The sequence below is a fragment of the Harpia harpyja genome, chromosome Z (genome assembly GCF_026419915.1).
Source record: "Harpia harpyja isolate bHarHar1 chromosome Z, bHarHar1 primary haplotype, whole genome shotgun sequence".
NCBI lineage: Eukaryota > Metazoa > Chordata > Aves > Accipitriformes > Accipitridae > Harpia > Harpia harpyja.
Window position 1 is genome coordinate 39,036,539 of NC_068969.1, and position 24,403 is coordinate 39,060,941.

The 24,403-nt window shown below is 44.5% G+C and overlaps 1 protein-coding gene across 1 annotated transcript in view; it reads left to right on the forward strand.

Moving 5' to 3' along the window:
- Positions 1–20,552, forward strand: part of MUSK (muscle associated receptor tyrosine kinase) — a 56,331-nt gene extending 35,779 nt beyond the window's left edge. Inside the window, exons 10-17 of the mRNA XM_052776571.1 lie at positions 3,579–3,754; positions 4,174–4,197; positions 7,330–7,418; positions 7,761–7,920; positions 9,162–9,354; positions 9,701–9,892; positions 15,450–15,598; positions 17,677–20,552. Coding sequence (XP_052632531.1) covers positions 3,579–3,754; positions 4,174–4,197; positions 7,330–7,418; positions 7,761–7,920; positions 9,162–9,354; positions 9,701–9,892; positions 15,450–15,598; positions 17,677–18,353 — 1,660 coding nt within the window. The 3' untranslated portion in view covers positions 18,354–20,552. The remainder of the gene's footprint in view (positions 1–3,578; positions 3,755–4,173; positions 4,198–7,329; positions 7,419–7,760; positions 7,921–9,161; positions 9,355–9,700; positions 9,893–15,449; positions 15,599–17,676) is intronic.
- Positions 20,553–24,403: the final 3,851 nt, after the last annotated feature.

The window sequence follows — 24,403 nt, forward strand, 5'->3', positions numbered from 1 at the left end:
TGACAGCAGCATGTAGGTATCTCAGGGTGAAGCTTTCTTTTTTCTTTACACAACTGTTGGCCGCAACTGATTAATATCAGTTTTCAGCCCCTGGAGGACTGTTGTCTGGTCATTACCCATTTCACGTTTGGACAGCTGACATCCCTGCCTAAGTTCAGTACTTTGCTTTTGCCCTCTTTGAACCGCATCTTAAAACAGATTATTCAGATTTGTGTTTCTCAGGAGAGCAGCCCCAACTCTATTGTCTCAACTAAAATACCAGTCTTTTATGCAGACTTGGCAAGCACACCACCAGCTGGACTTGGGCCAGGTGTAGTCTACTGGCAATTATTTTTCCAGTTGTGTAGGGGCTTTTTAGGACAATAAGCAGCATGTTGTCTTTGTAATCTGGACCTTTCTGATTGCTCCTCCTTTAATATCTCTAAAACGAAGGTACAGAGGAAAATCCCAGCACGAAGCCTGACAATATATTCTGTTCTTTATTTGGTGCCTATGCTGTTTGGTGTTCCTCCACCAGCACAGTAGTGCTATATATCCTACAAAAGGAGTGTATGTGCAAGTATCCACAGATAATCATGCAGCCAAGTACTGAAACTTGCTTTTTGCTGGCAGACTCCTCCCTGCCCCCTTGTTGTTCTGCTCTTTGTCATTGTGCCCTTTACTACATGATCTCTCTGCCTTTTTTCAAGATGTGTGACAGTATTTGTATCTAAGCCACACATGCACAGCACATTTGTCAGCTAAGGATTTTGCACAGCGCTGCACAAGGCATTTCAGTGAGATTGGGGTCTTGCTTCATTTACCCCTGCTCATGAGTGGCCCTGCAGGACCAGGACTTGTGGTGATTAGACTGAAGACCTGCACTTGAAGTCAGAGTGATGTAAATCAGCATAAATCTGCACTTGATCTCGAGCTAACAGGTACAGCATTTGCAAATATATCTAAATCTTAATGGACTTACCTGGCATCATCTTTCTTCAAATCCACGAGTCAATGTTATGTTTTTTTTCCCTTTAATGATTTTCCCCAGTGATTTTAATGCAGATTTAAATGCAGCTTTCTTCATGACAAGCCCTGGAACGGCATCCTTCCTGTTTCCTGTTCCCAGAGCAATTCAGCTGGACAACAGTTCTTCCAAAGCCCTAACCCAATACTCCTTTTGATAACTCAGACATCTAATATGTATTTCTGAACAGCTGAGACCTCTGGGGGCTCTTGAACACATTTCACATGGTCTTGATTACTTTCCAATTATCTTACCTGCTTTTTACTGACAACTTTATACCTCTGCAGAAACTGGCTAGGCTGCGCCAGTCTTCAGCTGAAATACTTCATAAGTAAGAATTTAACTATCTCAGAGGCCAGAAATTTCTTCCAGTTTTTGAGGGACATACTTCGCTTGACATATTTCCATGTGTTTTTGTCTTGTTATTTATTCTCTGCACCACTTTTTCTCTCCCCATGTAATTTTTTATGTTCATTTTGGTTTGGAAGCTAGTTAGCAAGAATAACAACTGACAAACAGCCTAAGTAAAGCTTTCATAAAAATAATCAGGAGGTAAAACAAGAAGTGAAACAGAAGAAAATGCGGGCAATATTTCACTTCATATAAATTAGGATGTAATTTGATTAAAAAATTAGAGTTTTCCTGTTTTTAAGGGAGAGTGATGTCTCATCTCATAGTTCTTGATTACATATACCTTTTACCATTTGCTGCTTCTGTAATAGTGAAAGAAACCCCCTCAATTTCTGTTTCAACCACTGCTGATATGAAGTGACCAAGCTGCAGGGAACAGTCTCGTGTTGGGAAACATCTCACTTTTGTCCGGGTCTGTGTTCCCCATCTCCTCTTAAACAGTCCTTTTTGGTCCCTGAAACGCTACTGACCCACTTGTCCTCTCCTGCTGCTACTGTTCTTTGTCCATCTGTCATTCACATGACCTAAAATTTCTAATAATAATCTGAAGTAATCTTTGCATATGATCTCATCAAGCTCTCGCTGCTGAGGATTAAGTGTTATAACAATGGTATGAACCCAGCTTGAGGAGACTGACCATCCCTCCCTCTGGCTGCCCCACCGTGCTCCTGGGGTGGGTTCGTGGGTGAAGGTAACGTGCCTTTAATGCTGGAATGGACAGGATTGCAGAGGAATGGTCTTTCGCATTTTGCAGTTGCACGCTGAATAAGGGGTTTGTTTAACGATGGTCAGGCTTCAGGAGTGAAGGCAGCTAATGCAATCCAGATCTCCAAGTGCTTCAAATGCAAGATTTTCTCATTTGTCTAGCTAAATGTTTCTTTACTTCAGAAGGTCATTCCTGTTCCACATGTTGTTTAACATAAAAAAGATAAATTACCCCATCTGGCTGCATTCTGGCTTTCAGGGAAGTGAGGAAGGAATAAACCAGCACTGGCTGAAACCAAGCACGTGGCAGCTGGGCTTCGATGGCTTCAGCCTGCAGACTTGAAGGGCATTCATTGCTGTTGCAGAAAAGCTGCTGCCTTCGTAGAATTCCCAATGGCCTCCATCCTTCAGGTGCTTTAGAGGGTTTGCAGTCTTGGTAGTCATCACCGAAACTCATGGCCATCTGCTCTTGCCAGAACTGTTGTATAAGTAAAGAGACTACATCAGCCCACCAGGTGATGAATTTGGCAAAAACTTTCACCATGGACATCAGCAGTACTTGTCTGCATCACTGTGTGATGGTTGGGAAGGATGTGAATCCGTAAACGACTTCAGCTGAGCTCAGAAAAAGTAATCACTGCACATGACCTCAAAGCTGATTTTGAAACTCAGGGTCTCAGGAATGAGTACACAGATAAGAAAATCATGCATACATTGTCCTTTTTTTTTTTTTTTTGAAAGAGCAGGTATTTCTGCCTTGGCCTTCTTCACAAACAGTTTCTGATCTAAGCAACATTTAAACATCCAAAGCACTTCTTGTCAGTGAATGTTTCACATTGTTATGGACATAATACACTGGGTAGGAGACAGGTGTCTTGTTTTACCAGGCGCAGTAAAGGTTTTGCTGCAGACAACTGAGAGATAAAAAAGGGACTGAAAGTTGTCTGTGGAGGAAAGAAGAAAATTGGATGGGTGATTCTGTGAGATTAAAAATACAGGCAAATATTCAGTTTAAGAAGATTAAGAATTGTAGCTCACTCCCTGTCTTTAATAGATGACACTTCAATGTACAATTTACAGAAGATAGGTAAGATTTTTAGAATGTGCTGAAAAATGCTAAGATAACTCCCAGACATGATGTTTACTAGTAGAAGATGACAATAAATCTGTAGGAAAAGATGGGAATGAACTCTTCACAGACTGTGATGTGTGTTGTGTTTTGAGCATAACCCTTCTCGTTAAAAAAGCAGCTTTGTGGGTTTCCTAAAGGAAGCTGTTACATTTTATACAGAGTTTCTTTTATGGTTTATGAGCCAGACAGACTGGCTTAAAGAAGCACAGCACTGTTAATGGATTTCTGTCAGCCTGCACAACCCCTGCTCACCACTGCTAAGTGCAGCCATTGTTATCAAGACATTGACTGCTGTATTTCACTGTTTTTTGCAAAATAATGTAGAGAGAATTGCCTTGCTGTAAAGGATCTCTACTGCTTTAAGGAATGGCTCTCAATGGAGGAAAACTCTCAGAAGGGGATTTACAAGCCAGGGCTGATGCTGCTCACACTTCCTGAATGCAACAGGCTGCCCAGCCTGCACCAGGACCCCAGTGCCTGCACCCGCATCCCTTTTTTCGGTAAGGTGGCACAGGCTGCCCATTTTCCGGAAAGCTGTGGTCTTGATGAGGGAGGGGGAAGGATGTGATCCATAATTTACAACTAAAGTAAAGGCTGATGGTGGGTACTGTCCTGTCAGTGCCTGTGCACAGAACTGTGACAGTCACATCGGCTGTTTGCCTGTCTCGTCTGACTGGGGTGGGGGAAAAATCCTTCAAGTGAATAAAGCCTGGTTCTTTATTGGGAGGGTCATAACAATCTCATTGCCAAAATCAGTCTTAATGATGGCAAAATTGCCATTCAGTTGCCATTGCGAAGAAACAAGCCACTTAAGCACTGCTGGGAGGGAACTTTTTCCCATTGCATGCTCCTAAGCAAGCACTCAGTTATATCACATCCTGGACAACCCCTCCTTACATCTTGTCTTGTCTTTTTACAGATTTTAAGAAGGAGAATATAACCAGTAAGTAGGCTGCTCCAGGCTCTATGTTTCTAGAGGTGGGCATGATATTCTTTGTTGAAGATGCATCTTGCACAGCATTTTTGTGTTCTGCTTTGGTCCTGGCTGGCTGGATTCAGGTTATTACCAGGGAATGCCTGAACTTCCACATCCAAGGCATGGGGAAACACATTTCCAGCTCTTCAGAGCTTGGGGAGAGCGTGGGCTGGAGCTGTTGAAGGCAATTAGAGAGACATGGTGCTTTTAGTTGGTACCCTCCCCTCCAGCTGTTTCCCCTTCTTTCTACCCATTGCTTCTAGTTTTGCTTTACCCATAGTGGGTATTTCTGACACTGCTACTGAGGTCACCCCAGCCTTATATGCTGTTACTGACATGGTTACCTACGTCAGGCTGGCCTTGCAAGACCTTACTACCCAAAAGGCCTCAGTACTCTCTTCCAATTATCTCTGAAGTCTGGCTGTTTCTTGCGTGAACCCCACGACCAATGGCAAGACCCAGCCATCCCCTGTGGCACTGCTGTGACTTCTGCTGGCCTCCTGCCCTGCTGCTGGTCACGGCTGAAACATGCACATCCAGCTCTTCCAGCTGACATGCAACTGGAGTTTAATGCTCAGCCACTGAACTTGTCCTGTTGGTAGAAGGAAGGACCTCCCTCCTGCCATGCTTCTGAGCAGGCGAGGTCTGTAGATTTGGCAGTGGCGGGCACTTTCTGCTTGGAAGGAGAAAGTGAAAAGGAGTGAAATTGAGAATTTTGGGGAATTTTCTTTCATGGGAAGGCCTTGGCTCCACCTGGCCACCCAAGCCCCAGGCACCTGGCGGTGCACACCTGGGAATCAAGGGCTTTAGCAACCTCTGGGCACTCCAGCATCACTGCCCAATGCTTACAGCCTGCAGCTGCAGCCATGCCCTCCCTGGGGAAGGGAGCACAAGGGAGGGATGCCAGCAAATGAGTGGTGCATTCATGGGATGGTTTCAGCCTCCCCTTGGATGTTTGCAAGTTCAGGATATGGCCTCTGTCTCTTGTGTAAATGCGTGACCTTTTTGTTCAGCTTTCGCAGTATTTTCCCAGGGTGGCAATGCATAGATGTGCACTATTCAGTCATGAATCAGGGAGACATAACAGTAACATTTTAGTGATATTGCCTTCTCTTTTTTTACTTTAGAGCCACTGTTATGTGTACAAAGGTTTGGGAGCATGAACCAAACCATTTTCTATTTTGCCCATCAAAGTTATTCATTAAAGCCCCGTTGGACCATCTTTATGATTCCTTCTGTCCTCATTGTAGCAAGACCATGGATGAGAGCGTCTGCATTTTCCAGGCCACCAAGGACTTAGGGGTGCTTTCTTAGTGTTGCTGTTGCCCCCAGAGCTCTCCATATTGCTCCTCTAAGGTGTCACATTGACGTTTATTTCGGATCTGTGCAAAAGTTTTTTTCATGTTGGTTACTAGCTCAGTAGTGAGGCAGGTTTCAGGCATTGCTTTCCCTGCCTCTGAAAGCAAGACATTTAAAATGCTGGGCCTAGACACACAACTATGTTCTAGGGCAGCTTAACAAGATTTTACACCTCTGCAGAGCTACAGGTGCTGGCCATGTGGGGGCTGCTAGCTTATTGCAGATGTAAGGCATAACATGGTAGCTTACATATCAGTCAAAGAAGTCCAAGTTAGATCATTTTACTTTGCATTTGTGATGGGTTAAGTTTGCTCATGAAGTCCATGGCCATTCCTATACTGAGGTATTCGCATGTCTTGGGCTACAGGAACTTGATCCTGTGTTTGAGCTCACTCACATGGAGCAATATTGTCATGGTGGTGTTTCTACCTACCCATGTGTAGTGCCTGGTGAAAGTTCAGAAAGCTAAGGGTCTATAAAAGACCCATAACTGCAATCCTGAGCGCTGTGGGTAATGCAAGAAGAAAAGAGCAGATAGTCATCATGATGCATTTACTGTGTTCCTCCAACAGGAGAAACAGGACAATCTGCAAAGATAAATTAAAACACATAGCCTTTGTTTCAAACTTGGATCAAAACTTATACAAAGCTTTCATGAAGCTGCAAAAGGTTTGCTTAAAAAAAATCTTTATATTAAAACAGGTCAGGTTTCCTCCTGTTTTTCTTTTTTCTGAGCTGCAAGAACACAATAGAAAATAAAATTATGACAACAGTGTTTGCTGGCTTGTTAATTTATCTAACAAGGTTAATAATGCAGTGGACCCTAATGCATGCCATCAACCAGAATTCTAGCCCCTGGTCAGCAGAGTTTACATAAGATTAGCTAGCATGTGTTAAAGTCTATAAGACTGCATCTCCTCTGTTTTCTTCCTGCTTCCTAGATTATGCCAGCGTGCATTAAAGTCTCCTGTGAGGACAGGTGGTGTCTACATTTATGTTTTGGGAACATGTTCCTGCAGTAAAATCCTCTCAAGATTTTCTGCTTAATTTTTCTGCAGCTGGAGTAAGCCTTGTATATGGAAAGTGAACTACACATTCCTCATTATAAAGAGCATTATTTTATACTGATACTATTCCTTCAGATCTGTGTGGTTTCCACGCATGCTGGAAACCATAGGCTGATTCCAAACATTCAGTCTAAGAGGACAAGCACTGTACAGAGGCAGGGAGGAGGGATACCACTGTATCACTGGGACTTTATGAATCCCAGCCCTCTGCTACCTACCCTAGGAATGTGGGTGTCTTCCTGTTAGCTCCCCTGTAAGACTGCAGGCTGGAAATCATGCAATCAGTGCTGAAATTTGCTTTCTGCCTTGGTTTGGCATGAGTGGCTTCACTGTGGTCCTGCTCTGCACTTTCTGCATGGAAGCGCTGTGAACTAGGTAGATGTGGCGCAACCATTGCAGGTGCATGGCCTGTTTTCTCAATCTGAAAGAGCTCCAGTTCCCTCTTGGAGTTGTACCAGATTTGATCTTATGTATTGAGCTCAAAATCCTTTTAAGTGTGAACAACAGGCTAAGCAGTTCCCTGCGTGCAGTTGTCTGGTCCTTTTATGCGCTTCAGATCTGTTGCTAATTGCCACATGCTCTCATGTAATGACGTGAAGTTTACTCTTGCAAGTCCTTGCTGCAGGACATGGCCTGAGATGCCTTGACCCCGTGTTTTTTTTTTTTTCCTCAGGGACTTGCTACAGTGGCAATGGCCAGTTTTACCAGGGCTGGGCCAACATCACGGCCTCTGGCATTCCCTGCCAGAAGTGGAGAGACCAGGTGTGCATCAGTGTGAGACCCACCAAATGGAGAGCCATGCTCGAGGTCTGCTTTTCCAAAGAGTTTCCCAGAGCCAGGCAGCCCAGTCACAGTGGAAGGGCTGAGCAGGGGACAGGTTGCCTTCATTCTTGAGTTCACTGGTGTTTCAAACCCTCTTCCATACTTCAATCTGCAAGTTCCCCTTCCCACGGCAAGATGGGTTCTCTGTCATTCTGGCAGGGTACTGAAAGGCTGTTTTACTTCTGCCTTTCTTTGATCCTTTGGTTTGTTCTGTTTTGTTTTGCTAATACCAGCAGGAAAAATTATACTGAAACACTAATCCAATTTGTTTCCTCCCCCAAGGCTCCCCATTTGCACAGGAGGACTCCTCAGGTTTTTCCTGAGTTGTCTGATGCTGAGAATTACTGCCGCAATCCAGGAGGTGAGAATGAACGTCCCTGGTGCTACACAAAAGACCCATCCGTGACCTGGGAATACTGCAGTGTGTCTCCCTGTGGAGATGGTAGGCAACTGCAATTTATGATTTCTGCCACTGCATTTGCAAGATGTTTGCATCCCGAGTGCTCACAGCCACACCAATCTGTTCTGCCTTCTGGATTCAGCCAGTCCTAGTTCTTCTCATAGATTCACTCAGCATATTTAACCAGAAGGTGTAATGTGCACCTTAAAGATGGGAAAATGAAGATAGGCAAATTGAGCACCTTGCCCTGAATTATATTAAGGCCAAAGGATGAAATCGAATTTCCTGTGGTATTATGAAAAATGGATTTGCCACACTGTATTTTGAGGAGAGGGTAGGGTTTGGGGCTATTTTCCAAAGTTGCTTTGGTTCTGGCAACTTTTTTCAATGATAAAAACCAATTCTAACTAAAAAGAAATCTGAAGAAGACAGAAACATCTTCGCTCTGTGATGTTGAAACTAAGTCTTCCCCTTATTTCTTGTTCAAAGAATAGAACAATTTTTGAAACATATTTCATCCAAGGTGCACAGTTTCTGGATCTCAGTGTTTTGAAATAAGACAATTCTGCTTGACCACAGAACAGGGGTGCTGTGGACTTAAGAGAACGCAAGTCAGTATCAGTTTAGCTGACCTTAAAAAGAATGGTTTAAATTTCTTTCTGTTCTCAATCACTGCATGTACAGTTTAGCATTTTCCAGAATGTCTCAGAAAGTACTCAGTAGTTGACTACCTGAATATTATTTTTCTAATGATACAGCCAAATGTATTTTACACTAGTTAAACATATTTGCCCCATAAAGACACTGAGATGCAAATTGTTGGAGGCAAGGGGATATTTCAGGAAAGTATCACTGTGTACTTACTTGGTCATACACTCCTCCCTGCAGATTCCTTTTAGGACACATGATACATTGTGGTCCACATTGTAGACCATTGATCTTTCCCACTGCAGACATTACTATATTTGAATACTGTTGAGACCATCAGATGTGATCTCCCATCTGTAACTCTTGCAAACATTCCTTACCAAAATTGTGTTCCTAGCTCAATGGGAACTGTGTCTTGGTCTTTACCAGATCCTGGGTTTTCACAGTTGGCAAGCAGAAATGTGTTTTGCTTTCTGCAAACCAGGCTTCCCTAGTACGGTCCTCTCATGTGGTCATACAGTTGTATCTGTAATGTCAGTAATTCTCAGGACATGAGGCTGACTCCGTAAATACCTCTTAGAGAAAGCCCTATAAACTAGCACAGGCATAACCTTCTGATTTTGTTTGCATTACAGTATCGTTACCACTAGGAACAAGAAAACCAAATGGAGAGACTCCACATCTCCCCCCTCCTCCTCCTCCCTTTTCCCCTACATACTCCATGACTGTTATCATCTCAATCATCTCCAGCTTTGCCCTGGTTGTGATCCTCGGCATTGTCACCCTGGTTTGCTGCCGTCGGCGAAAGCAGTGGAAAAACAAAAAAAGGTAAAGCTCGGGGCTTAATTCAAGGCAGCAAATGCTGCTTTGAAAAAGGGCTTGCCTGTTTCTAAGAGCACAGTACTGCAAACACCTGGTGGGAGGGGGGGAGCAGCCCTCCCTTGGCCTGTGGCAGCCCAGTGCAAGCTCTGGTGAGTTCCTGTGCCAGAGCAGAAGGTGGTCTGGTGACTGTTTTGGGGACATGACATGATGCCTTGCTGCAAGGCTCTTTCAACAGCCCTGCTGCACCTTCCTTTTCCATCGTGGAAGAAACCAGCCCCAGAGGAGGTGCACATAGTTATTTCCTGGTTGAGGGCTGTGTACACACTGACCGAAAACTGCTCTGTCATTGCAGAGAGTCAGAGACACCGACGCTCACCACTCTGCCCTCTGAACTCCTCCTGGACCGGCTGCACCCCAACCCGATGTACCAGCGGATGCCCCTTCTCCTCAATCCAAAATTGCTCAGCTTGGAGTATCCCAGGAACAATATTGAATACGTGAGAGATATTGGGGAAGGAGCATTTGGGAGAGTCTTCCAAGCAAGGTAATCGGCCTGTATGTGAGTCCTCTTTATCTGGAGGTGCCTGGGAAAAATTGGCAGTCGGCCAACTGCTTATCTGAGCACTGGAAATCATTCATTCTTTCACTCAAACCAAGATCAAATGCATGTGTACCAAATGGTACACTCAGGCTTGAAGAACTGTTTCTGCTGTCCACTGCTTTCTGTTGGTATTTGTTAAACTTTTGTCACAGATGACTCTCCTGTACTTCTCTCTAGTAGATATAATGTCTTACTCACATACCAAAGTCTGGTGTGAAAGCTTAGCTATATTTATCATCACTGTTTTTGCCAAGAGTATTGCCTGTGACATGTGACCTATTGTGAAATTCTTGCATTTTCCAGTATTTGCGAATTGTCAGTGTGTGGTGTCCTCCATTATAACGCCAACACTGGCCAGTAATTACCACAGAAGGCAATGTGTCATGCTACAGTTAGGTCCTGACCCAGTTTCCATTTGATTCAGTGGCCAAACCAAACCAAAGCAAAAATCCCCTAAAAACCCAACCCACTTAGGCCAATAATTTTTTTTTCTGTGTGTCCCCTTTAGTTACTCATTTTTTATTCTTGGAATTTGCAGCCATTGTTGCCTGTTTTAAATTTAAGGTATTAGATGAGATTCCATTTCTGTTAAATCTCATGGGAGGTGAGATCATGCACTTCTTCAGATACAAAAAATGTTTCATTGAAAAACCCAGAGATGAACCCAGTCCTGCCTAGACTGAGGTGCATGGAGGGTGTCTTGTTAGCCTTGACAGAGTCCGTAATTTCTGCAGGACAGTCCTTGGCCAGTACTGGTCTCCTTGGAAAATCCCATCCCCAAATTCCTGAAAGAAAGTGGACAGACTGTCCAGTTCCATGTTTACTCAGGATGGTTTTCTTTGTCCTTCACAAGTTAATAAGTCTGGGACGTGGCTGATTTTGTAGCTGTATCTGGAGAAGTGTATGATGACCTCAAAAAAATCAGGGGAGTATCAGAGTCCCACCACAGGCCAAGACCTGCCTGGTGGGACTGCTCCCATTGTCTTCGAAGACAAAGGACTCACCTTGCAAAAAGCAGTCATAATTGCAGATATTTTAATGTTTATAGTTATGCTGTTGATGTATATGCTAGGAAATGAGTTACACGCAGGTTAAATGCGTTAAAGCAGGGAAACAGTTTCAATAGCTGTGATGGATTTTTTTTCTAATGAGGGGATGCATTTTTTCTAATGGAAGAAATGCAGGCATACTTTTCTTTAATACAGAGAGAGCTAAAAATAACAAAGTTCGAAGGGCATGCAGTGGGAAAATCACAGATGCTTAGCCTGTGATTGATTGTTAGCCTGGATGGCAAAGCCAAACGGATCTGAGCTTGAAACGAGAACAAAGCTGCAGGAACTGCACCACAGCTGTGCTCGGGGTGCCGCACGCCAGCCAGCGCAGGGGCACAGGGCAGTCCTTACCCAACCTCAGCACAGTGCTCAGGATGCCCTGCGGAGCATCGCCATCCTGCTTGTATGGTGGGGGTCTTCACCACAGCGCGGGTGTGCAAGCAGGGCAAGCTGTCTTCCTGACAAGTGCCGCTTTGGCCCTGCACTGGGAGCTTCAATATAACTGCTGCACAGACCTTTCTGAGCTGGAAACGACTCTCACCCACATCAAGCAGGACCTCTTAAAGGGCATTCAAATGTCACTAACTCACTGGGTTAAGCAAGTGCTAAAGTGGTGTAGAGACCTTTTATGCGGATTTCATCCACCCCAGTGCTGCAATTTCTTTTAATGTTTTTGTTATTGTCAGTGGAAACTGGGAGAAAAAGAGAAGGGGAAGAAAAAAAGCAACACATCTTCATAGCCAGCATTTGCAAAATGGAGAGTACCATACCCTCAGATATGCCTGCTCTCTGTGACTCAGGGAGGAGCCACAAAAATATTTCTTCTGAGGGGCTTCCTTATTTTTATTAATATCTCTATCAAAAGTCCCTTCAAGGCCTTGTATTTCCAGGGAACATTTAAGCCACTGGCATTTCTGTGCACCTCTGGCAGATCAGCGCAGACTCTGATCCAGTAGTGCCAGCTGTGCATCCCTCCCTGTTACTGAAGCTATCACAACTCAAATTGTTGCCTTCCCATCTCAGATGGATAAAATGTACTTGTCTAAATGTGTTAAATGGACATCTTGAGCTAAGTTTAGTAACCCTCTTACTTCTTCTGGTCTCATATTTCTCCCTCTCCTGTAAACACAACTCTGTGAACGGTGCCAGCGATGCCTTTGCCAGTTGGCTTGCTGTGAGTCCTGATTCAGTGTTTACTCACTCTTGGGTCAAGCAACATGTTAGGACAGGAAGCGTCTGGCTATCGTTTACTAGCTTCTCCTGAAAGGCTGCTGTCTTCACGGGGTGCAGCTTCACACTGGAAAGGATGAGGAAGTAACCAGTTACCCTAACAGTTGTCCTTAAAACAAGATTCAGGACCTGGCTCAGGTCTGTCCCTACTGTGTTTGATGGCTGACTCAGGGCCCTCTGCCCCTGGGAGGACCACGCTGGCCCCACATGCTACCAGAGCACCAGCCCCATGTGGTTCAATGCAGACCAGTATGCAAGTCTTCTCCCAGAGCTGGAGCTGCATGGTCCAGGCTAAGCCTGAAGCCCAGGATTGCCTAAAAGCCTGGACGTGGGGTCTTTGCTAGCAGTCCAGTAGACCCCCACTGCAAAGGCACAGCTTGTTGCCTCTGCAAGAGACAAGTTGCTGTCCCTAAGGTCAGAGTTTCTCTGACAGAATTCTCCTCATGTTCTTTGCAACTGCAAAGGGTGTTTCTTTGACCTGCTGTCTCAAATACAGCTGAAGAACAGTGTGGATGTTCATTAAAAAACCCCACAACCAAACAAGCCTCTGCCAATTCAGAGCACTCTTCTGCCCAAATACAAATTTCTCCAAAGGGTAGGGTAAAGGTAGGTCTCCACCAGCCTCAGTAGATGTTAATTTCATCATGTAATGATCTAACAGAAGCTACCCAGCTGTGATGCTGAGGAAGATGGGAGACAGGACACAATCCCAAATACAGGTTCAAGCTGCTCCTCAGTTTTTTCACAGTTACTGCTCTGGAAAGAACACCTGACTGGAAACTTAAAGTCAGGCACTCTATAGATAGGCTTGGAGTGAAATCCCTAACTGCACTGCTGATTAGTTCTTTGAATGACAGGTACTTAAAAGCCAAATGCTGTCAGTGTTGCACAAATCCATTGATGGTGAAGAAGGCGAGGACAGGTGGTGTCCATCCTGTGTGCAAACAGTGGGCATCTCTCCTAAGCATTTAGACAATCACAAGAGAGGAAGTCCAAGGTAATTTCTGTTGATGCTTCCCAGTTCTAGCAGAAATGTACCTATTTTCTAGAAAACATGCCATGTTCTGGCCTGCTGCCTGAATTCTCCTGTTAATTTCAGAAGCAGCAGCTACCCATTGCTCCCTTGCAGATGTGCCCCTATCCCTTTGTGCAAAGACTGTCTTTTGGGCACCAAACGGGTCAACTTCAACAGCTGTCTGCCAAGACTGCAGACAGAGTCTGTCTCTTGTCTATCTGTCTTGTCTGTCTGTGATCTTGTCTGTCTCTTGTCTCACATCAGTGTGATTTTCCCAGGTCCACTAAGAACTGGGCTTAAGTAGCACATGAGCTACCAAGGGTGAAATTACTTGCTGTTGCCTGAAGGCCTGTTAAAAGGCTTTGTGCAGCTTAATCTCACTTAAGTTACATTTAGTTTAGTTTACATTACAGGATTTCAGTGAAGAGTAGATAGATGGGTGTACTTCAGGCGTTAGCCTGGGGTGAGTTTCTGTCTCCAAAGCATGCAAGATGAAGCTGTGCCTGCCCCTGCTTTGGCACTGCACTACGTCTGCACTAGGTCTGCTAGCCAGTGATGAGTGGTAATCTACAATGAGGCTGTTTGGAAGAGATAAAGGCTGTCCTCTTTTTACTTTTAAATGCTCTACTGGTTTCTTCAGGCTGTTGCTGCTGACTTTCTTGAGCGCTGAGATTAGACAGCAGCTGGTAGGTGCTGGTACTTCCCCACTCCTACTAGACTAGAAACTTGCTGCCAGCATGGGAGAAAAAGGAAGACATTTTGCTGTAATGGAGGCAGTAGCAGACAAGTGTGGAGTCTGCTCTGGCATGCTGGACCTCCTTGCCTGAGTGTCTCAGCTGCGATCTGGCCACCTGTGAGATTCCTTTCTTGATGGGCACCCTGCCATCTTCTGACATTTGACATTTACAGCATCCAAGTGCAACTGTTGCAACTGTCATATGTCTGGAGTAGATGACAAGGAAACTGGAAGTTTGCTTTGGAAATCAGAACCTCCTCTTGGGGCTACTTAAGCAGTAAAATAACCTGGCATTTGAGCAATGGGAGGGCAGTCAGGCTGGTGTAGTAACACAACACGTAAATGGGCACCGCTTTCCATGGTTTCTGGCTGGCTACCTGTAAGGAGTGTGTTTTAACTGCAGGACCAATGGGAAGAATTCATGTGGTCAACAAAATGCACGTCTGAGGTTTGACGCATGTTTGAAGAGTGGAAAGTTACTCTTCTTTGGCAACAGCTGCCCCTAAATCTTTGGCAAGCCCATCTAATTAAACTTGTTGAGGGCGCAGTGACCTGTGGATAAGAAAACAAAATGAGTCTGTGATTGCTCTAAGTCAGGAAGCTCTGTTTCCTATAGATTTGTGTCTCTAAGCTCTAGCTGAAGATTCACCAGTGTCTTAACATGGGTGTATTCACGCATTGCGTTGTTCTTCAGACAGGGCACCTGTATGCTTTGTCCCTTATGTCCTGTCACCTGTTTCCCCAAAACTCGCATGAGCATTACTGTTTCCTAGACCTCAGCTCCACCACGTTAAATTCAGCTGAAATTAGCTAATGGGTTTATAACTTGTTGAATTACAGGCACACACACATGCCACACACACACAGAAAACAGTGGCAAAAGGCTATTTTCCTTACGAAACCAGGGGAACATACTTACTGTAATTGTTACTTTCACTGTAATAGTAGCCAGATGTACCAGTGCCACCATTATGCCAGGTATGGGACAAGATTCAGTGAAAAGAGGCTCTTTCAGCATTTTCGTATAGAATTGGTTTATTTTTAACTCTGGTAAGCTCAATTATTATACCCCAAAAGCAAATTGTTTGGACTGAAGAGTCCATCCTGCCCTCCATGAAGTTTCTGATGTGACCTTCAACCCAGGGAGGCTTACCAACCTGTTATTTATTTATCTCTTTACCAGTCATAGTAAAGAGTCTGTAAGCAGAAAGAGCAGTGATCAAAGAAAGCTATACCGGATTTAGTCCCCTCTGAACTAAATTAAATGTCTCTGTACTATGCAATGCAGATATGCCTGAGAGGTGAAGATGGTCTTTCATGTTCCTTCAGTCGGTGCTGGGGCCTTCCACCTTCTTCTTTTCCTTTTCTTTTTTTCTGTCAGCCTATCCTTTTGCACCAGAAACAGACCCTACATTTGGTGTGCATGCATCCATCACTGATGCTTTCCTTTCTCCCCTCTCCCTGCAGGGCCCCAGGGCTGCTGCCATATGAGCCTTTCACAATGGTGGCAGTGAAAATGCTGAAGGAGGAAGCGTCCGCAGACATGCAGGCTGACTTTCAGAGGGAGGCAGCCCTCATGGCAGAGTTTGACAACCCGAATATTGTCAAGCTTTTAGGTATCTGAATGAAGTGCCCATGTCCAGGGTACCACCTACTGCAAATCTGCTGTGGGGTTGTTGGGCATGCAGGGGTAAACACACATGCATGACTGGCGCTTAATGCAAATGGCAATATTGGTCTCTTTTGCAAAAGAAAATGCCTCTTGCAAAAGAGGTGAGCTTTTCTATGTGCCACTGCATGCTCTGCTAAATTGTCCACCAGAACAAGTCTCAAAATGTAGGTCTGATGCTGTTACCTTAACAGGATGGTGCATCGTAATAAACCCTCCTTGTCCTGCATTGAGTATACTGCTGGCCATCTTGCTGCCTAGCTCTGCTTCCAGTTTAATAACATTGGCACAGATGTCACACAGGGAAAGCACAAGCTTCCTAGAGCTGCAATATATTTTGCTGGTACTTAAAAAAAACGAGGCACAAGTCTTGTTAGTTTTATGGTCCCACTTACTATTGTGATGTCTGAACAGTCACCAGCATTAAAAAACCAAAATGAAACAAATAAACAAAAAATGCCAACTGCAAAAATGGTCTCCCCCTTCCCCTTCCCCTTCCCCTTCCCCTTCCCCTTCCCTTCCCTCCCTTGATTTGTTTAGAAATTCTCAGTGCTGCAGCTTGGCTAATAGGACATTATTCTGAGAAGAAAGCTGCTGACCAAATTTTATTTCAGTAAATTTTCAGTTTTTGACTGAACTAGAGGTTGTTAGCCACCTTCACCTGGCAATCCTGCTCTAAGTTGTTGTATGCAGATCTGATCCCTGTGAACAGGCAGCTGAGAACTTCATTTATTTCAATAGGAAGCTCCACAAAATTTGGAAATAGATAAACCCCAGTTTTGGGAAAGCTGGGTTGAAGCAAATAATTTGTCTATAGAAAAGAAAAGCAGGAAATGCCCCAAACTCAAATAAACATTGTGTTTATTGTCAACACATTTTAGGTCAGGAAAGGGCAAAGGTACAGGAACAAACTAGTTTGACATTGTGGGGGTGTGGAGAAAACAGCCACGCTGTTAAGGCAGCTTAGACGATAAAGCTCTCACATACATTCCTCATGCTTGTCAGATCCTGATTTTATCACACTGGGAGCAGCTATCTCTTCTTCCTCAAATATTCAAGTGTTAGGTCATCAACAAGAACTTCAGATTTCACAATAAATTGGATCACCAATTGCTAAATGATGGCCCTAAGAAAGCAAAACACATACATTTTAAAGGCTGGCTTTTGCCGGTTGGCAATTTAGTAACAGGCACGCAAATATTTTTGCCAGATCACTGTATGCTCAGTAATATGGGATTGGGGTCCTGTACTGATGCTGGCCCCAAGTAAAGGTTGTGTAGGCCTAAGCATGTGCCCTTCAGTGGGACTAGGTTCTGCATCTATCAGATGTGGCAACTCTCTCCTTTCTGACATCTGTTTTTCCTTTGTCTTCTCTCATTTTTGAGCATCTGTCATGATAAAAGTAATTTCTGCAACCAACATTTCCTGCATGAGCTGTTTAAAAAAACAGAAGAATCCAGAAGTTGTAATGGGAGTGTCTTTGCATCTCAAGGATTCCACTGAACTCTTCAACATGCCCTTTGTGATTACTCCTGAAGTCTTCCTGCATATGTGTAGCCCCTACACCCTTATCAGTATAAGTACAATAATTACAACAAGCAAAAGAATTAAAAAATACCATGATCAGAACTATAAAGGTTACTTCCTGAAAGTATGTCCTTCCAGTTGCAGCTGGGAAGAGGCAATACTTCCGTTAATGGCAACTTAAGCAGGATTGGGCTCTTAATTAAACATAGCTCCAAAAGTGTATCTTTTTCCTGGGATGTCCAGAGAAATCAGGCAACTACATGACTTGTTGGCATCTCCCACAGAGTTCAGCAATAGATCCCTGGTGAAGGAGCTTCAAAGACACAAAGGGATGCTTGAAAACTTGATGGTATTTGCATGCTTCATGTTTCTCTCTGTCCCTTCATGCATTGTTGGAAGTCTCCCCTTTGTGTAAGTATTTTCTGAGTCTTTTGGTTTTGCACAACAGAACCCTCTGTGCTACCCAAATGACTTGCATGGTGCATCTATCTTCTTCAGGTGTGTGTGCTGTTGGGAAACCGATGTGCCTGCTGTTCGAGTACATGGCCTACGGGGATCTCAACGAGTACCTGCGTGACCGCTCACCCCGCAACCTCTGCAGCCTGGTGCACAGTAGCCTGGACGCACAGATCCGCCTCTCCAACCCCATGGCGCTGTGCTGCACCAGCCAGCTCTGCATTGCCAAGCAGGTGGCTGCCGGCATGGCGTACCTCTCTGAGCGCAAATTTGTCCACCGGGATTTGGCTACCAGGAACTGCCTGGTGGGGGAGAACATGGTGGTCAAAATCGCTGATTTTGGTCTCTCGCGGAACATGTATTCAGCTGACTATTACAAAGCGAATGAGAACGATGCCATCCCCATCCGCTGGATGCCCCCTGAGTCCATTTTCTACAACCGCTACACCACAGAGTCTGACGTGTGGGCCTACGGCGTGGTGCTGTGGGAGATCTTCTCCTATGGCATGCAGCCCTACTATGGGATGGCTCATGAGGAGGTCATCTACTATGTGAGGGATGGGAACGTCCTCTCCTGCCCGGACAATTGTCCCCTGGAGCTCTACAACCTGATGCGCCTGTGCTGGAGCAAGCTGCCTGCTGACCGGCCAGGCTTCGCCAGCATCCACCGCATCTTGGAACGCATGTACAAGAGGGCTGTGGCCACCCCGTCGGTCTGAGGGATGGGCCCGGTGGTCCCCTGTGTCCACCTGTCCAGACTGACTCGGACAGGCCCATGGGCTCCTGAACAGCAGCTCCACGAAAAGCCCCACTTTAGGGGGAGGAGAAACAGCTTGTTCCTCTGCCAGGCGAGAAGTGTGGACTGCACCCCCCTACTGTGGGCTCCACCTCCCTGAGTGGGACTATACCTCCCAAACGACAGGGCTGACCCCTGGCCACCAAGCCTGGACTCCTCGGGTTGGCGAGGATGCTGGCCGTGCTAACTCAGTACCTATATTAGGCATTTCCAGGAGCACAGAGTTCCCCAGGGAAAGCAAACCAACGTTTTGCTGGCAGCACTTCCCTTCCTAACAGGTCCCTCCATGTCCTTCTGCATTTACACTCTTTGCTTTTACCTTTTTCTTCCCTTCCTCATATGTTTTCAAGTATTATTTAAAAAAAAAAAAAAAGATTGCAGAATTTAATCTTTTGGGGGATACTCTTTACTATTTTCTTTTCACGTACTCACTTCCTTTTGTAGAAAAAGGATGTTTCTGAAGCCATAGGCCACTTTCTTTTTCCTTTTAACTTCCACACCCTCTTTGATGCTCATGAACATAAGATTGACAGTCAAAACAGGAGCCTACAGGACCACTGGCAGCCGCCTGCATCTCACGTTACATGGACGGGCAAACTCCTGTCAAGCATGGAGCCTTACATTTTCAAAAGTGGGAAATCTACAGTGAGGTTCATTTGATGTCTGTTAAGATCTCACCCAAAAGCTTGCCTCAAGCATTGCAGCCCATCTTTCCTGCCTTTTCCTGCAACAAAGCTGTTTGGTGCTAAGGGAGAAATTCAGCCCAAAGGCCTTGTCCTGCACCTGGTAGGTCTTCGAGGTGTGTTTAATTGCCTCTTCCTGCAGTATGGTCCTCCCTGCACCAAAAGCAGGGAGAAACGCAGCCCCTCTTGCAGAAATGTGGCAGGTTGTGTCACTTACTTATCTCCTTTTCCCTTCCAATCTTTGCCTTCTCTTTCTGGTTTTCCCTTCCTGACAGCAGCTCCTAACCGCTCTAAGCCCCACTGCAACGTTTGCTAGCCACCTTTCCTTGTGCTGCAGTTTACAGGCACAGAAGGAAGGTGGATGCCTGCCGTGAGTGGCCTTCAGAGACAACCTACCGGTTAGGAGAAGGTGGAAAAAGGGGGAGTTCACACTCTGCACAAGACATGTTGCAGACTGTCCATCTGCAGAGCAAAGATAAGACTGCCTTGGTTACACATGGTCCACAGTCCACCTCCAAACACCAAATGTTGATTCCCTGCTAAAAGTTCTCCAAATTGTAATGGATACTTCAGTGCCAGAGAAATTTTGTTCCTCTGAGGACAGGTTTAACCTTCTATTTCTTTGGGCAATGAGAAACAATTGTCCCAGAGCCTCATTGCTGATATGAAATATAGCCAGAGGCAGGGATGTGCATTATCCCTGCAAAGCAGGAGTGCAAGTGAGTGAGTGGTTGGTGTGGCTTCCATAACTGGGACATACTCGTTAAGTCTATCCAAGAAACAGCAGTGGAGAGCAGCCATCTGTGGGGCTACCAGGAGTAGCCTTGGTTTCTGAAAGGTAAGCTTGAAAAGCTCTGCCAACCGTTACGAAGAACAAAACTGGAAAGTACGTAACTTCCTCTGCTGTTTTCCTGTAATGTGAGCTAATCTCTGCTACATCACAACCTTATTTTTTGTTTAAATAACCATAGTTCATTCTGGTTCTGGCCACGAGAGCATAGTTTAGTGTTTTCAGACCACTGGTGTCAACTTCACTTGAAGCAAAGCACTTGCAACTGCCCAAGACAGTGGGAAGAAAGAGGAAGCTCTGCTTGGGCTGCAAAACATTAAAATGCTTGGATATCTGCACAGTGAGCACAAAATGACCAGTGCTGTTTTACTCATTTAGCAGTCCTGCCATCTTGCTACTGTGACGCAACAGTTTACTGAGGTTTGGATACTAAAAAAAACCCCCTCGAGGACCCCAAAGCCCTTAATTTAAATAAAATAATTACTGGAGATCCTTACATAGCTCCTGTTACCACATTATGACGACGTCACAGTCCTCAGCATTAATTTCTGTTAGGTTTTGTCAGCTACCTGGCTGTCCTCCCTTCTCTGCAGTGGAAGGGGTGAGGAGGCATGTCTGGAGGGATGGGAGGTGAGCTGCATCCCCAGCTGACCAGAGGTGCCTGCAGCCTCTGCTGAGCTGAGCCCCAGTGCACAGCCCAGCAGCTGCTCCATCTCTGTAATGGAGGGTGCAAATTCAAGAGCCTTGCAGTGCTCGCAGCAGCAGGGGTTTTGTCACTCTCTCTAAAGAGGGCAGGGTCAGACCTTGTATGTGGGTAGCGGTGTGGGTCCAGGTCCTAATCTGGGAAGTGTCTTACACCAAGCAGAGGGTGCAAGAGCAGGTTGTAAAACCTGCACCATATGCTAATGTGAACAAACACACCCATTTACAGTCCAAAGGACAGTCTGCCTTTCTGCCTTCCAGGATCCCAGCACTGGCTTCAGTCACTCACTCTCCATTTCCACCAGCTAGATTGCTTTGAAACCGTGATCATGGTTTTCTTCTTGTTTTCATGTAGGGTGAAGTTAGATGCCTGTAATGTCATATGCTATGAAGTTTCCCTCACCTTCTTTATGAAAGAAGGACTCCCACAAACTCGGAAGAGTAGCCCTTTTCATTGCACTTTCCTAGCCCAATTCCTTCTCTCAGTGACCACCATGTTCAGGTCAACATGGGTCTGCAGTTATAAAACAGTGGAAAATTTGATTTTCCTTGTCCAGCATTCCAGCCTTTGCACTATAAGCATACACTGAAATGTGCAGGTGGGGATGGAAAATGCTTCCTGCATTCTAAGAGTTCATTTCAAGATTGATGCACAGGGAAGCTCTCTGCAGCATGCTCCCCAGGGATGATAATCGCTTCTGCATCGCCATCCAGCAGGAGTGCTTAGCATCTAAATGGTGATGTCCTTTGAGGATTAAAAGGCAGACAGACCTTCTGCTGCCTTGGTGTGTAGATGGATTTTACCCTGAGAGTTTCCTCCTGTTGTACACTTTTCAGCTTGCTAAAAGCTGGAAGTTGAATTGCTTTCACAGTTTACCTTCTTTCACAGCTTTTCTTTCTCCTCCTTTTGTTTGAGACTTCTGCTTTCTTCAATGTATGTTATACAGTGTGCTACTCCAGAGACTTCTAAACTTTCTCTATAACTATCACATAACTCAAATTATTTTGAATGGGAGTAAACAAAGGGAATGTGAGAGAGAAGAGAAAGAAAAATTTGTTACTCAAAAAATTGTTTGCAAACAAAAATATTTTTCAGTCTCTAGTTTGGATTTATAACTCATGCAGAGAGAGAAGATGAACCAAAAATTAACATTGTTGGTGCTTTTGTTCCTATTGCCACTGACGGCAGAGGGAGCCTTACAGTCAGTGGCACCGGATGAGAATCCTGAGGAGAAGAGGATTTGCAGCACATTTGATGTACCCATTCCCTCTGCAAGTGCCCTGCCTAGACCATTTGCAGCATGTATACAGCTTTATCCTGGATGACATATTGTGAAATCTGATCAACGAAACAGCACAGAAATCCTCTCATGTTCCCGTGACTCTATTTAATGGTTGTATTTAAATTATTAAAATGCATGTTAAAAGCATAAATTCTGTAATTGATTGGACACAGCCTGCAACATGATGAAATTTGGTTTAGAGCAATTGCCTCTCAAACACACTGTGGACTAAATTTAACTGTCTGGTCTCATTTCTCCAAGGGTATATAATAATTATTAACCTGTGATTGTTTGTTATACATTTCATGAATGATGGCTTTGAAAGACATCCCAAGCAGAGATGTTCATTTCTCATTGTCCCAACCCTGTAACTTGTGTGTGCAATATTTTATAAAATAAAGAGATATCAGAAAAGGATAATACTAATTCTGATCTCTCTTCTTTTCCTCCTCTAGCACTGGATTTGTTTTGGAAAAATGGATGCATTTCATTTTATTCAAACAGCCTTATTACAGCTTTAATATCACAGTGGTTATACTGTAGGCAATTGCAGTTATAAACCTATAATGTGTGCTCAAAGGCGTGTTGTTTTGATGGGTTAAATTGGGTGCTACAGGAACATATTAAGACACTATAGACTGAATAAGACTTCAGATGAAGAAGCCGGTCAGGTTGCTCTGGCATCCAGGTCAGAACGGGAGAGCGCTGGGGTCTCAGCATGACAGGTCCGTGTCCTACACTAAAGATATGAGGAGGAGACAAAGGAGGATGTTTTTTACAGCAGCATGGGTTGGAGTCCCTTGACCACTTTCCCAAGGTGAAAGACATCTCATGTAGATGGGAATGACATCTGCTTTCCTCTCAATTTCTGCGGGCATTTGTGCCTGGATTCTGATCTCACACCTAGACATGCTGGGAATAAAATCAAAAGGGAATTGAGTTTGCTGTCTGTAGAACACAGCTGAGAAAAGTTTGTTACTGATATGGTTTTTCTAAAGAGTCATAACTCCTTTTTCTGCACATGATTCTTGAACATGAACTCATTCAGTAAGGGAATTTTAACTATTTTAAAATTAATTGCAAATATTTGACAATCAGAACTGGGAAGTAAACCCAAACTTCCTGACTACAATTAACCAGGCAAACCATGAAGTACATTCTTTCTTTTTTTTTTTTTTTTTTCATTTGTCCAAATAAAATGTAAATGTTTTCTGCAAATAGTCTTCCTTAAAATCTTAGAAAAAAATGTTTTGTAAATATTACCCTCACTGAGAAAGTCAATAATGAAGTAGGAGAAGAGTTACTTTTTTTGTCCTTTCAATTGGGGTGTATCATATTAAAGGGGTTGGCTCTTATATGCCAGATTTTTTCAAGGCGCAAGGAGAAGTGAGACCCTTCTTTCCCATCACAAAACAAAATGGTTTTGGAGTCTTTAGAGACACATTATTTTAGCCTGGGTTAAAAGGCTGACCCTATGACAGAATCTGTCACCTTCAGCAGCGCGATCAGTGCCAGGCTCCCCTCCTTCCAAACCCCCTCTGTGATCACCTGAACTGGCCAGCACAAGCAGACATCCCCAACATCATGAGTCACCCTGAGTATTTTGGGTAGTACACTGCGTGAAGCAATGAGACTAACACGTGGCTGGGGAGAGCAGAAGCATGTAATGGATTATTTCATTTTCCTTGGCTTTTATTTGTGTTCTCATGAATGCATATGCCTGTGCTTGTGTGTGTGTGTATGGGAACGGGCAGGGTGAGGAAGCACGCTTTGTGCAAGGGGAGAAAAAGATTTGTTTCAGTTAGCCCTCTGTGCAAATTTCCTGTTAAGTCTTTCAAAACCTTCACTTCACCCATTTCATTCTGTTTCAAACTTCCCATCTTCAGCTGGACGTAATGACATCTTGCTTTCTCAAAGGAAACTTGAGGTCCTAAGAGGCCTTTGCAAAGTCTCTGACAGTGCGGTGATGTGGGAGCTGCTGCCTCTCTCTGCTGCTGCTGAAGTACATGTGAAACTGCTTTACTTATTTCATGAAGAAATCGGAGGCTGCCAGTGGTTCTCAAATGCAGGACTAGGATCTTCCTATTATCAAGAAGGAAAAAAAGGGAAAAAAAAGAAAAATCCTGTCAATTTACCAGCTCCACCAAAGACACAGAACCTGCCGTAATAACGTCACGGATGTTTTTCAAGTTTCTCAAACTTAGGAGAGAAAATACGCACTCATTCACTGGAAAATCTTTAGAAACTCACTTTTTTATATAGTCTTGCTGTATGTAGCCAAGAGTATTCCCTAGAGGCAGCTCTCCATACTGGTGGTACAGTGGCCAGCTGTAGCTGTACAAAGGGTAATATCTGAGGAGCTCAATGCTGCCCTTAAAGCCAGTACTTACAATTTTCTTCCAAAGCAGGAGGTGGTAGCCTGAAGTGAAGGTTGTACTTTATACCACTGACATCTTTCTGTGCTAACACAGCACCTTCTAGTGTCCTGCAAATTTAGAATTGAGTAAATAACAGT